Here is a 13,433-nt window from a genome sequence, read left to right as displayed (position 1 = left end):
CTTAAACAAAGGGCATAATTAACAAGCAAATTTATACTAAGTTTCTTGCTGCCAAATATAAATTTTTTAAATCGGAGAAAGAGTTAATACAATTTTCTAGATTTTAATAATTTTGTAAACACCACTACACATTATTTATATTTAAAAAAAATCATTATATATTTATTTTCACTTCAATTGAAACATCCCTTTAAGACCTGGATTATCTTTAATGTCTTACATCATTCTTCAAAACAAAGTAACTTTTCTAGCGCTTTTTTCATTTCGTGTTATTTATACTTTATAGTTTTATTAGTTTATAGTTTTATTGGTCTATATATAAAACACTTATGTACTAAAAGTGATAGTACATATCTTTCTGTTAACTGCTACTTTATCTTTAAAAATACACTGTGTCTAGATTTCAAATCAAAATATAAATACTATTAACTATTATTATATTTAATATGATATGGGAGATAGAAGTATCTGGATTTTTTCAAAATAAATCATAATATTAAGACACTTAACCTACCACTACTTGAAAATAAAAAAGGCGGTCTTAAGGCGATGGCGGACCTAATGGGTCAAAGGTTTCTTTCACCAATCAATTGCACTTCGATTTATCATACATTCCCACTCAGATGAATTAGTAGTTAATAATTTCGCTCGATTTCAACTAAAAGTATTGCCGAGCTATTTAGGAGGTTGATTTATGATTGATTAGGTTATTTTTGGTACAAAACATAACCTCATTCTCTGCATCAAGTGTATCTCACAACCTCAAAGCACCTAATTTTTTTGTGAGGGACAATTTACTATTTTGTTGGATTAAAATTTGAAATATTTATTCGTGTATAAAATATAATCATTTTTTTAAACAGAAGAAAACATTTCGGGTTGTGAAATGAATCCTTGTAAAAATGGCGGACTCTGCCTTGAAGACCCTTCTGATTCCAGTGTGTTTGATTGCATGTGTCCTGATGACTTCACAGGAACTCAGTGTGGAGTCAAAGACAACTGCAGATCAGATGAAGGCATTGTTTGCAAGAAAGGTTACTGCTCTTATTCAGAGGACAGATCAATGAGAAGTTGTAATTGTTTCTTTGGTATGTACTGGGATGACATCAAGGAAGAATGCAAAAGTAAGATTCATTTACTCACTTTTATTAATTTTACTGAAAAATCAAGGTCACCGGCATTTTGCCACGTGCCAGTGCAAAAAATTTTCAGAACTTTTTAGTCTGCCTGTTTTTTTTTCGTGTTTTTTATAATCAGCTTTAATGCTTTTAAACATATTAAGGTGTTGTGAGAAGAATTTCTCTATCAAAGAGGACTTTCTATGGCTTATTGCAATGAACCTTTAAAAATGATATTTAATATAAGACTTCACTACTCTGGGAGCTTTTAGTAAACTGCCTGAATAATCAGACTAATTGAGCAAAGAATAAAATATTTTCATACAAGCGTAATGTTATATGGTTCATTGCAATGAGAGTTAGGAGTATTATATTGATTGGAAAATGCTGGAAACTTTTATAATGCGCCTAGCGGGTTGAAAAATCACGGTGGCTGGTTTTAAAGAAGCTAGATTACTTGAAAAACTAATGATATATATTCCTCATTAAAATAAAAAAGAAACTTTAAAGATACCACTCTTTCAGTACGAAAAAATTTTAATAATTTTATCTTTTAGTGTAATCTGCTTAAATCGTTTCAAAGTCTGTTAACATAGCATTGCGTACCTAGTATTTAAATACGACGGTGTGTGCTTCTTGTAACAAATAGAATCCATTGCAATATTTTAACCTCAATATTTGTATCTTGGGTTTCCGCTATGTATTCTAATCCTGTGATTATCAACCAGATTAATTCGGAGGACGAATAAAACAATTCAACGTTTTGTCGCACATCGATAAGGTTGATAATTGGGACAATTGCAGGTATGTCAACCGCTTTCTGAATAAGTTTTAATAAACTGGTTACGAATTAAATAGAAAAACTTGTATAATAAGGATAATACCTACTTTATAAAAGTATCACACAAAAAAAAAAATACTTAAATGATTTTTGACCAGTTTGTTTCCGATTACTCATATACCCTTTAAATCGAGAAATATTTTGAACTTTAACTTCTTTAAAATTAAATTTATATTAATTTTGATACACGAATATTTATTCTGCTATTCAATCAACAAAATAGCAAAAAAAGAAACCAAATTTTACGGGCATGTCCAGACAGTTAAAGGATACAAGTAAACACGAAATAACTAAAAAGAAAACAATCAGAAAAATAAAAGACTATCAAAAAATAAACATCTGAATTTAATGTGATTGCCGTTCCTATTTATTGCTGACTATCATGTCCATTTTGGGTATCAAACTGGTTACAGGTACGGTTGAGGAAGATGCAAAATTAAGTCGATTTCGTTTCGTTTTAATGTGACACTCATAGCTGAAAATGTAGTTTCCTGTACTGCGACTGTACTTTTTGATTTTACGTATTTTGCTTTCTGTTAAAGCAGCAGCATAGGACTTTGTTGAGATTGCTCTGTTGTAATAGATGGCATTGTTTTCAGTATAGTTAATGTAATTGGGTTTCGGTTCGAATTGGGGATATTTGACTCACTGCTTGTAATTTGTTGGCTGGGAGCCTTCACAGTTTGCGCACTTTGTCGGTTGATCTTTCGGTTTAGCACACTGGAATGAAAGATGGTTCGTCGTGGTTACAAGTTTGCTGAGCTTGAGTGAATTGCTGCCTGCGAAAGCACTGTGAGTGACGCATGGCCTTCCACGATAGCTCTCAAGTTTGATGATTTTGTCTCTTTTTTATTTAGAAAACAAAATGACATCATTGAGTATTGCTATTTTATTAGATTTTTTTTAATGAACAAAAGTATGCCCGAGTATCATATCAGACATCTACTTTTCAATTCTCATATCCTCTTCAAATCTAATCCCGTCCTTGACATTGAAAAGCCTATTGGTTCATCGCTCTTTATGGAGCTCCCATTTCCGATTATAAACGAGCCAGTTTCATCAAACATTGAGAGATGAGACCCTAATTAGCTCGTCTTCAAAACTCCCTCGCTTTTCCGTTATGAAAAAGAAGAATTTAAAAAATGCAACAATGATTCGGTAAATACAGTTTGGTTTCTAATACAAGCGAATGTTGCATGAAGTTGAAAAACAATTATCAATTTAAATACATACTGAAGATACTTATTTCAATTTTTAAATAAAAAAAAATTTTGTACGATTGAAAGATTGCGTGAACAAGACAAAATTAAATTTTAAACTTACTTTTAATGTTTAGCAGCACTTTTCATTACCTTCCTATATTAAAAAAATCGTTTTTTGCAGCCGTCATCACCGTTTCAGAGAATTATCAGCGATCGTGTTTTTCACTGACATAACTGGAAAACTATTACATGAAACTAAATGAGATTTTGCTCATTTTTAGAGAACTGATTGAAGAACATTCATATATTAAAATGTGGTTGGCTGTTTGGTTCTAATGCCACTTGCCACACGGGCAAGTCTGCTTAATGAAACCGAGCAAATTTAAGGCAGAGTGTGCGTTTCTTGTTTTTCATTGGCGCCATCTATGGCCAAGAATTCGATTTCTGCCGCACCATACGTCGCACCCGTTTATAGGGCGGACCCATTCATACATCCATTCATTCATCCACAGATCGTAATTTTGACCTGAATCAGAGAACGCTCGATCTTCAATCCAGTGCCCCCAGAGGTATTGATTATAGATATTAAAATGTTTTTGATGCGGATATTATTTTTTGAAATATTTACGTCAAATCTGAAGATTTCCTTTTTGTGTCGCATTTAGGGCATATTTGTCATATTTAAGATAATTAGACCTAAAATGCAATCTCCTATTTACTTCAATGCAACACTGAATTTTTATTGACATGTGTCTGTCACTACAAATTTTAATCCTTTTCAAATAGCTAAAATGCTTAAGTTTTTAATTGTTTAATTTTCCAAAAGACTAGAGTTTTCATACGTATTATCGTTACAAGATCTTCACAAAATAAAATGGTGGTCACAAATGTAATGCACTTGAGATTTGTTCCTTCTTCGTTACCACTATTGGATATTTCTAGATCTGTGGGAATTCTGTATTGTATGGTAGCTAAAACGAGAGACACTATAAATTAAACGAAAAACTATATACTTCTATTTTTTATCCTCATTTAATTTTTCTGTGACTCATTATTGTTTCGAAATAAAGTCTTTAACATGTTAGATGTATGTTTTATCATCTTATAGATTCTGAACCACCCTGTTTTCCCAATCCTTGCCACAATGGGGGTGAATGCAATATTGATAAGGATAGTGATTTCAAGTGCGAATGTCCAATAGGATATGAAGGATCCACTTGCAGTATTAAGAACAATTGTGGTGATGGAGATGATTGTCCTGGTGGTCGATGTGAAAGAATAGAAGAGAATAACTTAAAGATTTGTACTTGTTCTGAGGGAAAATATTGGAATGAAGAGGAACGTCGTTGTGAAGGTAATAGGTTTTATATTTATTGAAACTAATTATGATTGTTTTCATTAAAAGTCGAATTTGACTTTAAATTTCGAAAACTTATTTATTTATTTTCGTTTAAATAATACTTATACTGCAGACGTCACTGGAAGAATAACCTTTCAAAACATAGCAGAAATATTAACTTACAAGAGAAATATTTATGTCTCCCTTAACAATCGGACTAAACTTTCTCTGAGAAACATATTTTAATGTTAGGATAATAACGTATGTATTATTTCAAAATAGTATAAAGTTATAGTTTATAAAAAAGTAAAGTTTTTACACAAATTTAAAGTAAATTTCGATTTGTTGTCAAGGAAAATTAGTTACAAAGTTAGAATTTATCACCAGCTTTTATTTCCTGAGAAGCGAAAAGTATCTATAAAGTTTATTAAAGACTTGAATTTTTGCACTAACTTAATGCAAGCTACCATTTTCTAAGTCATTTAAAATATTAATTTTTTTCTCCATTTTTTGAGGCTAAGTTTCTTGAGTATAATGATTGTTTAATAGGGATAATTTTAATTTTATTTATAGTATTTATCCTAAAGATTTGGTTTTGAAGAAAACTAATGAGAATTGCTTAAATGTTGAATATTTTAATTTTAAAATTGATATTGTTGATAAAATAATCGAAATTGGTGTTTTTGATAAAAGGAAAGCTTTTAAATTTAAAGTTATTTTTTTCTGAAACTTTAATACTAATTTGTGTAATAAAATTTTTAAAAATTTAGTTTTTTCACAATTGGTTAGGATTAAAAATATTTGCAATAACGTTGAAAGTTTTCAGGAGGCTGTGAATAATTTTTTGAATAATTTGAGTAATAATGATTTTACTTTTAACCTTTGTGAAGTTAATTTTTTGATTAAGAAAATGATTGAAGAATGCTAGATTTTTATTTCTTTTAACAGGGCGCAATTCAAGTCTTAACTGAGCAGTCCCAATTAAGCATTATATTAATTTGTTACGTAATCTTCTCTTTTACCTCTCTTTTTTTCAATCTGTGCATTTTAATAGTGGGCGTTGTTTTCTTTTGTTTTAAGTGTTTCCTTTGCATTTAGTTTGCTTGTGAAATCGCTGTTTGATCGGTTTAATGTGAGTTTTTATTTTCTCAAGTTTTTGTTTGAATTTCTTTTCTGAATTGGTTTCATGTATTTTAGGTATTTTTTCCTGGACTTATACAAAACCTTCGGGGTACTGAGTGAGTTACTTTTGGCATTTAATTTTGCCTCTCTCTCAATAGAAAAGGTTTTGTTTTATGGCTTCCGAGGCCGGTACCCTCTGAAGACGTCAGCTTCGGTGGTCATATTTTTATTTTCATTTCCTTCGTTTTCTTTATTGCTACATTAATTTATTAGCTCATTCGTTCTGTTATAATTTTTAATATATAATGAGTTTTCTAAATTGAAACTTTAACTTTATTTAAAACTCTTATTTTATATCTCTATGTTTCTGACAATTCTTTTATATACACTTCCTGCTTGGTTCTATAATACAATATTACTTTATTACAAATCAAACTTTTTCAATTTAAATTAATAAAACATAATTTTAATTAATTTAATTAAAGCATGAATTTAATTAATTTAATTAAAGCATACATTTAATTAATTTTAATAAAACATAAATTTTACTACCAGTTTAATTAATCAGGGAAATAATATGGTAAAAAATATGAAACCTCATATAATTGCTTAAAATATTCTCATTAGTATCCTTCATTAAATTGCATGCACCATTTTCTGCAATCTTCAAACATTAATTTGTTGAAATTTGTGAAATCTTTTGCTGAGAGCAGAGCATTTGATATCCCTGACATCTTAGTTTTATGAGTTAATATTAAAGGAACATTTTATTAAAATATTGCTAGATATAGTTTCTAAAATTGAGTAACAAAATACGAGTTGCAAATTTAACGCGTTTTAATTAATGGCCAAAAGTACGAGTGCGAAGTTTTAATTTTTACATATATTTATTGTATTTTAGATGAAAAACTTCCCTGCATTCCAAACCCATGTAAAAACCATGGGTTGTGTGAGATTGTACCCTCTGGTGACTACTCCTGTAATTGTTCTTATTGTTCAATTGTTCTTATTATTGTATATTAGATGAAAAACTTCCCTGCATTCCAAACTCATGTAAAAACCATGGGATTGACATGAGATTCCACCCTCTGGTGATTATTCCTGCAATTGTTCTTATTGCTAGTATAGTTCAATTGTTCTTGTATTTTAGATGAAAAACTTCCCTGCACTCCAAACCCATGTAAAAACCATGGATTGTGTGAGATTCTACCCTTTGGTGACCACTCCTGCAATTGTTCTGGTCATTATTTGGATAAGGACTGCAAACAAGAAAATACGTGCTACAATACACATGGTAATGATACGGAGTGTGGAAATAAAGGAACTTGCAAATTTAAAGAAATCTCATCCTATTGCGATTGCATTGATGGATATTACTGGGATGCTGAAATGCGTACCTGCCGAAGTAAGAAACAATTTTTTTTTCAATTTACTTATTGAAAGATGTATAAAAAATTCATACAATGCAAATTCGAATTAATACCCCGCATTATTATAAAAACCTTAGAGCAAGTTTTTATTCGTCTGAACGTGCGCACTAAGAAGTTGCAATTCGTCTTGTCATTGATTTTATTGGCATTTATAAACGTTGGTTAATGTAACTGTTGTAACTAGTGTAGATGAAATTAGATGTATCTAACCTATTGCACACTAAATGGTTGTTATTCGTCCTGACATTGGTTTAATGAGCATTTGATACTGCTGGTTAATGTAATTGTTTTAACTACTGTGGAAGCAATTAAATGCAGCTAACCTTTTGCGCATTAAAAAGTTGTTATTTATCTTGTCATTAGTTTAATACAGAGTTGAAGCCGATGGCTAATGCAATTCCTGTAGCTAGAGCTTGAGTAGTTTGGTGCAATGTTTGGTGATCCTAAACTTTCGCACATCGAATTCTTCATGGTATTTAGTCAATAAGCCTTTAAAATCACTGATTAATGTAATTCGCTTAATTTCCCTGCTAGCGATTTGGTGCAAAATTTGATTAACTAAATCTATTGCTCACTAAGAAGCTGTTTGGCTTGCACGGCATTTGTTCAATAGGCATTTAAAACTGTCAGTAGTCCTGTATTTACTGGGAGAGTAATTTGTGGTTACATTTATGACCGATTTTTAACTTACTGATGGTTATAATATACACATAACCAAATAACTACGTTTTTGAAAGTGTTGGTTATCATCTTTCAAAATGTATTTAATCTTGAAATTAATTTTTGACTGACGGAAAAATTACAAAACTGCTGAAATACGAAGAGTTTTGAGCAATGAAATTTTCCGGAGTTGTTCAGAGAAATACTATTCCTAGAAAGTTAAAACAGAAGTGCTCTCTAATTTTTGATTGAAATAAATCGCAAAATTTGGATGAATGCTCGCCAAATGTTTTACCCCGTTAGTGCAGCGTTCGAACAACGCCTCCTATAACTGAAAGCCTCCACACTCTTGTTTGTAGGTAGTCCGATCAGACCACTATGAACCATTTAATATGAAATCTATTAAAAATTAGAATGTGGTAGAAAATATATGTCTAAAAATTTGTTTTATTTATGAATAGTATTGGTTTGCTTTATTCACTTGTCAACCACTACAGATTCAATTCTCAAATATATATGATAAATTTCTCTCAATTACTTTTATAAAAGGTTTTGGGTTCATGCGCACAACTGATTCACTTTTTAAGCAGTCTGCGCGGACTACTTATAAAAGATCGTGTGGAGGGTTTTTGATGTAGGAGGTGATGGTTCAAAGCGTTCTTTTGAAAAATAAAAAAAGTGGTAACTACTTAGTCCTTTAAATTAAAAGTATTTAAATATAATTTCATTTTTAAAAAAACACACATACGTCAGTTTTGGAACTTCTTGTAACTATTTAACATCTTATTGCTTCCCGATATTGCATCACATAAAAATAAATTTAAAAAAAAATAATTTTTTAACTTGTTTTTAATTTTTAATTGGATTTTGCAACCTATTGATAACAAAGAAAATTTCTTGGACATATTCAATGGCAATTAACCCAGAATAACATCACGTGATGCATACCATAGATCGGTGGAGATAATTTAATTGATTTATAATTTTTGGCGAAAATAAATTAGTATTAAATTTTGAAGAGTATGTCCTGGAATTAGTTAAAAGCACCTTCTTAGGAAATTTTAAAAATGAATCAGAATTAATAAATCTTTTGTGCATCTGAATTTCCCAGATATTGCCTCCTTATAAGATTTTTTTTTCGTTTTTTTGCGGAATCATTATTTTTAGCCAGTCTTTTTAAGTTCTTAGATAACACTAGGGAACAAATGTTTTGTTGCATTTACACATACATTTGATTTAATCTAATTCGGGTATGGAATTGGACAAATCTGAAAGGACTTTTGCCTGGAAAGCATCAGATTTGTTTCAAAATGTTGTTTTTAGTTTAGTTTAGTTTTCGTCTGAACATACAAGCTTATAAAGGATGTATAGGTTTATACAAATGCATGCAATACACTTGCCTGTTCCCTTGAAAATAGCATATTGAGTAAAAAAAAGCACATGACCTTGACAAATTGCATCATGAACTGAAATGTTCTACCACCTTCTTTCCACCAATTCTGACGTATCAAAGAAGTAGAGACGCATAATCACTGGAAAGAATTTTAGAAATTCCTGGTTAAGAATATATTATTGAATTGCAGAAAAACGGTAGCTTCTTGAGAGAAACTGATTGCAGATTTGAAATCAGTGATGTTAAATAGCTAAGATCCGTTCAAAAATCCAATGCAATAGAAAAAAGAACTGCTCTCCCTTAGTGTAATACCATCTCCGGAGCCAATTTGGACAAGTTTTTAAGCTAAGGTCTTGTCCAATTTCTAAGCAAGGTCTTGTGCATACAGATCCTCATTCGATCATTCAAAACTTGCAGAGGTTTCAAAAGAATATAGAAAAACTAGTCATAGTTATTCTTTGTTTTGGTTTACAATAAAATTTATCTCATTGTTTCTTCTTGCAGAAAATTTTCCTCCTTGTTATCCAAATCCATGCGCAAATGATGGCCTTTGCAGTAGATCCAATCATACGTTCCATTGTAAATGTTCCGAGGAATACACCGGTGTACGGTGTGAAAATCCAGACTACTGTGTCCTTCAAGGTGGTAATGTAGTTTGTGGAAATGTTTCCTGCGTAAGCAACAGTAAATTAAAAGCATTTCAATGTCAATGTGAAGAAGGATTTTACTTTGATTTCGGCAAAAGGACTTGCCTTGGTAATAATTGATTGAATTCATTAAATTCACTTTAACGTTCGGTATTCGAATACGAAAAGTGTTTGAATTCATAATTTCTTAACACCAGGTTTACGAACGTTTCTTATGTACCTATCTCTACGAACACGCGTCAATTTGAAGCATGAACGAATACATATAACAGCACTTACAAAGATGCCAACTTGTTCCAGACAACAAATATATATTTTAAAGTGATAGTTTATCAAATGTGATCTTTGTTTTAATAAATTCAATTTAGTCGATTTTTATCCACCACTATTTCTAAATAATTCCTAGGCTTATATAATTCACCACTTTTAATTATCGGAATTCATTTAGCAGTTATTTACCGTATTTTAAATTTTGTTGGTGTGTTCGGAGCAGTTGGCATCTCTGTCCTTAGTAAGCAATGTAACTATATACTATAAGAAAAAAAAGTGAAAATATTCTAGTATTTTGTTTTTCAATACTCAAACTAACAACTGAAACCTTCAAAATCTGACATCAATTGACATTCAGCGTTTGTTCTTTCTATTATTACTTATCGGCAACAGTTGCTTATCTCTTATTTCATTTGAGATAACGATATCGGATCGAAGTATTGTCGGTACATTCCTATTTATTATTGATGTGATGTTTGCATGCTTACTCATAATTTTGACTAAATTACGATCGCGTCAAATTGACGCATATCCGTAGCAATAGGTATACCACAAAGAGAATTTCAATATTTCAACGCTTTTGAAGAAAATAGACTTCAATATATATTTACCTCTATCAATGGATAAAAGTCATTACAAGAGATAAAATATAAATGCAAACGGGTTTTGTAATTTTCCTAATAAAATTCTAAATGCGTCAAAATGACGTGTCCCGTAAACCTAATGTTAAGCAAGCTAAAGCATTTCTTATGCATTTTGCTTAGCAATGAAAACTTTAAACCTACTTATCTCAAAACTTGATTTTTTGAGTTGTGCCGATATTGCAGCCCGTGGTGTCACGTATCCCACAGGTCTAAGAAAATGTTAATATTGATATCGAAAAGGAGAAAAACATTGATCCTTTAATACATTTGCGACCACCACCTTATATTTTTCAGTGCTGTCAACTACTATGCCTTTGTAAAATATTTTGTAGACTGGTAGACAATTAAAAACTAAAACTTTCAAAATTTTCACTAAATTTGCCAATTTTTTTAAAGTTTCACCGCGAGAAAGCTGAAATGGCTTTTTATATGAACTTTTGAATCATTAACATGTTGTTATGTGGATGATAACTTTAAATCAAATTTACCAAAACAAAGAATAATACATTGAAACTTATACTTAGCTATCACTTGAAGAAATGTTTTCAAAAAGAGTGAATTGTTAGCAGGCGAGGTTATTACACGAAGAATATATAACCAAGAAAACTGCCCCACCGGACCGTTAAAAGTTTATCCTATCATAAAAAAGAAAATTCCAAGTAGCAATAACCTCAATTTAAAATTTCTTTCATTATTTCTCAGACTCCTGGGAGCGCAAAAAATGCAATTTAATTTATCGAAGCAAGAGTGTGTTCTACTTAGGAGATTCTTTTTTAAAAGAAAGAGAAAAAGAACTAAGCATAAAAAAATGGAAATTATTTTATAATTTTCGCTGTTTTAGATCTTCAGATGAATTTGTTATCTAATTCTCTAAGGGCTTAACATTCTCTTTTACTAAAATTTTTACATTATATAGGAGAAGGTGGGGTTCTAAAAAAAGATTCGAAAGTCTGTTGGAGTTTAACTGCTTCGCCTAGATATTAATTGTTTAGTTGTATGCAATACATAATTTATAAAAAATAATAGATGAACTATTTTTTTTATGAATGATTTTTTTTTTTGAAAAAGTCGAACCACCCGGTTTTACCCCACTGATGGGATAAAACTCGGTATGCATGTTAACTCTATGGGAAATTTAGGAATACTGGAGTTTCAGTGAAAAAGTAGCAGGCATTTCTATTTTTTATGATAATTTAAGAAATATATGCATTTAATTTACATGTGATGCAGAGACGGCGGTAATCAAGAGGGAGGGGTAAGAGAGGTGCAGTTTTCCCGGTGACCCCTCCCTCTTGATCTTGGCAGTTTTCCGGAAAGCCCGACCAAAATTCTTTACCAAAAATAGTACGCTTATAAATGTTTTTATTCCAAACGAAAATGTTTTTATTCCAATTTTCTTTATATCCAAATACGAACTACAATTTTGTGCTAAAGGTCTTCAAAACTTTTACAAATATGAAAGTAAGACTTTTTGTGCTTTGAGAATGAGGCCCGTAATAAATTTTGTCCTTGGACCCCTAAAACCTTTGTTCAGTATTGAATGTAGTTATTATCTTCCTCTACTGCGCTCAGCTTTTGTGGGATCAGCATTGACACAGATCAAGGGTGATGACTCCAGATCTGATAGTACCCAGTTTTACTTTACACTACCAGTGCTACTTATCAGGTTAAATCCTTTTTAAATGTTAGGGTATGAATGTTTAGTAAATGTGTAATTAGCTGGCCTAAAACTGACTTTTATTATTCTAATGACTAACAAATAAGAGTATAAAAACCAAAGGAGATTATAGAGCAGACATAATAAAGCAAATTTATCCACTTAAAAGTCGTAAACTTATCAACAACACTCTTGTATGGTAGATTCTTCTTCTTGACTAGTAAAGTGTATATCAGAGTTTGTGTAATTCAGAGTTTTTACAGGAAAAAACTAATTTCGCTAAAATCGAGGTAACCGATTTTTCAGAGATGCCAACTTGCTCCGGACAGCAAATATATATTTTAAAGTGGTAGTTTATCAATTGTGATCTTTGTTTTAATAAATTCAATTTAGTAGATTTTTATCCACCACTATTTCTAAATAATTCGTAGGCTTATATAATTCACCACTTTATAGTACTTATGTCATGCGGTACTTTTTAAAAAGCAAGCAAAAATAATGAAAAATTTGTAAAACTTACTTTAGTTATTTACCGTTGTTTTAATTATTTTGGCGTGTCCGGAGCAGTTGGCATCTCTGATTTTTCCTTCCCCTACATATGGTGTAATGTATACTTTAGTCGAAAATTATAATTTTCTGTTATTGTTATTACCTTGAAAAGTACTCTAAATTTCGACTAATCTATCAAGTTTACTTTAATTTTTCTTCATTTCTAATAATCTATTTTATGATTAATTGAACATTCATTTTTTATTGAGCATTATTTTAATCCATTACTTAGCGCATAAAATCTTATTCACAATACTTATTAGTTCAAAAATTATATTTAATTTCGATTTTTTCTGTTGCATAGTTAAAAAAACAGATTTCTTTCACAAATAAAATATTTTTAAAATAACACAAAGCAGAAAATTATTGAAGAAAAATCCAATTACTAGTTAGTAATTTTTAATGCTTCTAAGACTCTCTCGAAATATACAGTTTTTATGTCAGTAATTATGAATAAATTGTTAAAATAAACAAATTAGATTTCTATTGAAAGTTTCATGTAAAATATCTAGGTTTGCATACCAACTTCGTCAAGCTCCGTCTTTGCTCTAGCTTTTATTG

At 30.6% G+C, this 13,433-nt stretch overlaps 1 protein-coding gene across 2 annotated transcripts in view; it reads left to right on the top strand.

Moving 5' to 3' along the window:
- The window catches only part of LOC107451810 (uncharacterized), an 82,003-nt gene that overhangs the window by 15,820 nt on the left and 52,750 nt on the right, over positions 1-13,433 (top strand). For both annotated transcript variants that reach the window (XM_087163684.1, XM_043050667.3), the window contains exons 4-7: positions 864-1,124; positions 4,270-4,515; positions 6,773-7,027; positions 9,610-9,861. In XM_087163684.1, coding sequence (XP_087019810.1) covers positions 864-1,124; positions 4,270-4,515; positions 6,773-7,027; positions 9,610-9,861 — 1,014 coding nt within the window. The remainder of the gene's footprint in view (positions 1-863; positions 1,125-4,269; positions 4,516-6,772; positions 7,028-9,609; positions 9,862-13,433) is intronic.

The sequence above is a fragment of the Parasteatoda tepidariorum genome, chromosome 5 (genome assembly GCF_982258835.1).
Source record: "Parasteatoda tepidariorum strain Cologne lab strain chromosome 5, Ptep-v5.0, whole genome shotgun sequence".
Taxonomy (NCBI): Eukaryota; Metazoa; Arthropoda; class Arachnida; order Araneae; family Theridiidae; genus Parasteatoda; species Parasteatoda tepidariorum.
Note: the sequence above shows the minus strand (reverse complement) of the source record. Positions and strands in the feature narration are given on the sequence as shown.